Here is a 5071-nt window from a genome sequence, read left to right on the forward strand (position 1 = left end):
AGTTGCGTTTGTCACCGTGGTCATTTCTGGCATTGTTGTTGCGTTTGTGACTGTGGTGATTTCTTGCATTGTTGTTGCGTTTGTCACTGTGGTCATTTCTGGCATTGTAGTTGCGTTTGTCACCGTGGTCATTTCTGGCTCTGTTGTTGATTTGGTCTCAACAATTATTTCTAGTGTTGTTGTGTTTGTCACTGGTGTCTTATTTGGTTTTGATGTTGCATTTGTCACCACTGGTGCGGTTGTTGTATTCAATGTACCTATCAAGAAATTGAGGAAAATTGTCACTATAAAACATGTATAAACCCTTATTGTAAAATACATCACAGAATAAAAAAATAATTTCCATACCAGGACACAGAAGGAAATCTGTAAAAAAAAACAAAAAAACAAAACAGGAATCCAAATGTATTAGTTGGAAATTTTATGTAAATCCTAAAGCAATATTTTAAAAATATATGCTTACCAGTGATTGGCTGGCAGTACTGGTCAACAAAGGAAGGTTCATATATGCATGTGCAGGTTTGACTGCTGTCACTACTACATGAATTGTAGCTGTTGCACATATCACATGGCAAGGCAAAACCATCCTCACATTTACATTGCAGGCCATAATTGGAGTTTGGCTCACAGACTGTTAAAGGAATTTAACTCAATTAAAATGTTCATTATATTTTTGAATGTGTACATTCTCTTGATGTACATACATTTGTAACCTACCTTTGGTTAGATTTAGTTCTATTACTGTTAATGAAGGTGAGAGGATTAAAGGGAAGCTTTCATTTTTTAGAGTCGCTCTGAACAAGTCAAGTAAACTTGGTGGGGCGCTGGTCACTGGGATGAACACTTCATAGACCACATCAAGCACCTCTGGACAATGAAACAAACAATCCCATTTCAGTTTTCATGCTAGAAGTTGGGAATCATTTAACAAAGTTAGTGATCATTAAGGGCACTATTTCATACGTTCACCGTGATAGTAAAGTGCTCAATTAGACCCCAAACAGCCACAAATATCACTTTTGCATGTGATATGAAACCTATATCTGTGATACATGCAATCTCAAAAACAATAATTAAAAGTAATCAAATTGCATACCATATTTTCAAATAGTACTGTTATTGGAAAGGCTGATGTCTTTATATATGAATAGGATGAAACTTGAAGTATTTGCATTGGTATTATTTTAATGTTAACAATTTTCCAGTAACCTGACAAGCCAGCATAAGGTTTACATAAAATATATTTTCTAATTTATATTCATTATTCAAATGTTCAAACCTATTTGTTTTATTTGAATACTGTTCAACCATTTATTTTCCCCTTGAGAGTCTTAAAAACTCATTTTCCTTTTCCAGAGAACATTATCTGTACTAAGCGATCAGTTTTCACATTTTTTCACAAGCTCACACTGAGAGCTTTGTTTGTAATCATTATGTGGATCATACGTACCATAAGCTGTTGATGGATGAGATGGTGTTGTACTTGGCACTGCCTCTGTCATTGTTGGCCCTGCTGTGCACAGAAAATGTGCACGTTATCACCCTTATTAGCATTTATATGGGAAAATATAAACATTGATACTGTATTGAACTGTATTCAGCAAAGCACCCACACAAAGTGGGCAGAGGTTCACCTATTAACACCACACAAATATTACATCCCTGTTCCTTTTAAGGAGAAAGCTCCAACCTCTACAAACCAGTATGAACTTTTGTGCCATAATACTGGATAACAGATCAAGTGTAACATAGTAGTCAAAGCATCAAAACAAACAGCAGCATTGTCAGCAGCAGATGTGCATTGTTTAGACAACCTTATCTGAAAAAAAATCAGTGCTTGTACAAAGTTCCTCACATATGGTTTGTAGACTGCTGTTAGTTGAAAGTCCAGCTACATGCTAATAAACCATCCATTACCAACGATCTTGATTGATTACTAAGTCTGATGTGAGTGTGGTCTGTACTGTGGGGTGTATGGTCACATGTTTGTTTAGCAGAACTAGGTGCTAGTGATATAGCATAAACTTATTTTTGTGTCCATAGTGTTTCAAAAGACAAAGTGGGAAAGTGTTTGACAGGAATTTCTGGTATATACTTATCTAGTTTTACAATTTCAAATATCTTAGGTGTACTTCTAAATTTTTTTTTGTATCCATTATATACGTAACAATTTTTACAAGCTCTAATAAACATTGTGATCTTCATGGAGAGTTATTCCCATTCCAGGAGTAATTTGAGTAGTTATTGCTGTTGTACTTTATCCCATTTATCTTTGTGTTTTGTGAATGAGTGTTTTTTTTTTTTTTTATTTAGATTATTTTTGGTTGATAATATATTCACAGAGTGTTTTATAAAAGTTAATATTTTTGTTTTACAGTAAACACTAGTGTTTTCGATACAGTCTTTTGGTTTTTGTTAGTGTACCAACACTGGCTCTTTTTATTCCCACAATGTTAATTTCTAGGTTTATTAATCACCTTCCCTCAAGTCTCCTATTTTAATTTTTTAATGTCTCAGCGAAACTCATCTACTCAGTCACTTTTTTGCCACGTTGGCTACTTTGCTGTATATTCAAGATTTCTGGTTCTATTTGTGTTATACTGTAAGTTATCATATTGTTCCTGACTGAATATTTTGCATTTGGGTCAACAACAAAGCAAAACATGATTTTGGATAAAATGTGCATAACTAAATTAACTTTGATCAGTTTTCTGGTAAAGAATTCATTTATTCTCATTGGTAAAAAATCCAGGTAGATTCAAGTTTTGAGTTTTTAAATATGTTTTGAAATATGTTTTAAGATAAATCACTAACTTTGTTTATGTAAACGACTACTTGTGTCTTTCACATACCTGGAGCAGAGGTTGGGCAGAAAGAGTTATCTGTGAATCATAAGAAGAATTAATGATTCTGTATTTGTACAGAAATGATAAAGAATATTTACAGTAGTAGCTATATCTGATTTAAGACAACTAAAAAAACACAACAACACAGCAACATAATATTTGTAATGGTTCAGAACAAAAGTAATATTTTACTGAAAAAATAGAGGATATCAATGATGTTTTTCTAAATTTTGACCAGTCAAACAATATACCTATATTTACTTCTGGATAAAATTCCATTGTCAATGAAAGGGTTGTGCACCAATAGGAATAGTAGGTTGTCGTCACATGAAATGGAGCTTAGGCGCTGCCAGATTCTAATCACTCTGTGACCGAGCTGAGAAATGACTTTTTCGCAGCATTACATTACTCTTATTCAAACCAAAAGAACAAAAAAGCAGCAAAATGAGGTGAGCATTGGTCTAGCTTTTTGTGCCAACTAAAAATAAAGGGGAACAAAAGCAATGAGGGGGTTGCCCCCATCCTTCTGGACAACCAAGCTCACTACTTTCAACTGACTGGCAAACAGTGCAATAGAGGGTTGGAACTAGAGCTAGCGAAGGGAAGTGCACCACTAACTGTTTGGGAGGAGTTAAACTTGGGTTAAATTTGAAACAAACCAATTTAACAAGGTATTACTTACTTGTGATTGGCTGACAGAACTCATTGTCAGATGGAAGTCCATAAATGCATGTACAGGTCTGACCTCTGACATCACTGCATGGATTACTGTTGTTGCACATCTCACATGGCCAAGCAAAACCATCCTCACAATTACAAATTAGTCCGTTAGTGGAGTTTGGAGAGCAGGCTGTATGTGTGGAAGATAAATGTCATACAACAGTTATTAATAGCATCGTAGCTTTATGTTGGTCATTTCCAACCAGTACACAAGCTACGTATGTAACAACAAGTTACGTTTATACCAAAACCAATCAACAATCTCTTCTTTCCATAGGATTATCATGAAAATCTAACTTTTTTATAAGCCTATGAACATTTAAATTTATCGATACAAGTATTACTGCAGAACAAATTTTCAACAGAGGTTCCATTCTTGTGAATCTGGATGAGAAGTCTAAGTCATTTATCTTCTTTAGCAACTGATTCCTGTAACACCTGATGAAGGAAATATAATCTATAGGAGTCATGATTTAGTTCTAGAAAACCAATGTCCTGCAGCTTTAAGGTTCTTCCCTGGTCAAACACATCTGAGTAAAACAACTGAGTTAACTTAGTCATATGCAGTTAAACTCCATATAGCTCCACTATTTATATAATGGTGTGAATAAAGTGAGATGATGCAGAGTAGCTTTTAATGGTTGCTGGACATAGATCCTTGATGATCACTTTGGCACCATTGAAGCAGATTGTTACTAAATTATTACCTGTGGTAAACAGCAACTCTTTTACTTCCAAAGATTGGGAGATGGTTATAGGGAAGGTTTCATTTTTCAGAGTCTTTCTAAATAACTCAAGTGTATCAGCTTGAACACTGGAGAGAGGAATCCTCAGTTCAAGCATCACATCAATTTCCACCAGATCTGTGGATATAGAAAGGAACAAATCTTTACATCAGTTGGACGAACCATGGGAAAAAAATTAATACAAAATGAACAGTACTGATTATACTTAAACCTCACTTAGACCAAAATTATTAATATCCCAGGAATTTGTAGAATAAAATCCTTTAAAACTTAGGATATTTCAACAATCTAAACATTTTATTTTTAACAGAAATGAGACCAGCATCTCCCAAAAGAAAAATCTTCATTCGTTAAATTGTTTGGATCGTACCATATGTTGTTGTTGGAGGAGATGGAGTTGTACTTGGCGTTACCTCTGTCATTGTTGTCAATACTGCACATAGAAATTATACTCATTAATGTCCTTATTAGTGTTTTTATGGGAAATTGTAAGCACTGAGAGAATACAAGCATTACTTAGAATAATTTATGTATAACTAAATTAACTGTGATCAGTTTTCCTTTTTTGTATTCTCTGAGGCTCATTTTTAAAGAATTCAGGCAGAATTAAAGTTTTAGATTTGTTTGAATGAAGTTCATCAATAAATTTGTTAATGCAAAGAACTACTTTTGTCTTTCACATACCTGGAGTAGCGGTTGGGCAGAAAGAGTTATCTGTGGATCAGAAGCAGATCAGATGTTTCTGTATTTCTCCAGAAA

The 5071-nt window shown here is 34.3% G+C and overlaps 1 protein-coding gene across 1 annotated transcript in view; it reads right to left on the reverse strand.

Annotated features, from left to right (window-relative positions):
• Nucleotides 1-5071, reverse strand: part of LOC107099818 — an 8824-nt gene that overhangs the window by 1936 nt on the left and 1817 nt on the right. The window contains exons 4-14 of the mRNA XM_015398090.1: nt 4997-5026; nt 4683-4745; nt 4274-4429; nt 3529-3696; nt 2853-2882; nt 1451-1513; nt 718-867; nt 464-631; nt 349-366; nt 215-257; nt 16-178 (exon numbers count right to left, since the gene is read on the reverse strand). Coding sequence (XP_015253576.1) covers nt 16-178; nt 215-257; nt 349-366; nt 464-631; nt 718-867; nt 1451-1513; nt 2853-2882; nt 3529-3696; nt 4274-4429; nt 4683-4745; nt 4997-5026 — 1052 coding nt within the window. The remainder of the gene's footprint in view (nt 1-15; nt 179-214; nt 258-348; nt 367-463; nt 632-717; nt 868-1450; nt 1514-2852; nt 2883-3528; nt 3697-4273; nt 4430-4682; nt 4746-4996; nt 5027-5071) is intronic.

The sequence above is a fragment of the Cyprinodon variegatus genome, unplaced genomic scaffold (assembly GCF_000732505.1).
Source record: "Cyprinodon variegatus isolate N-32 unplaced genomic scaffold, C_variegatus-1.0 Scaffold911, whole genome shotgun sequence".
In the NCBI taxonomy this organism is placed as follows: Eukaryota; Metazoa; Chordata; class Actinopteri; order Cyprinodontiformes; family Cyprinodontidae; genus Cyprinodon; species Cyprinodon variegatus.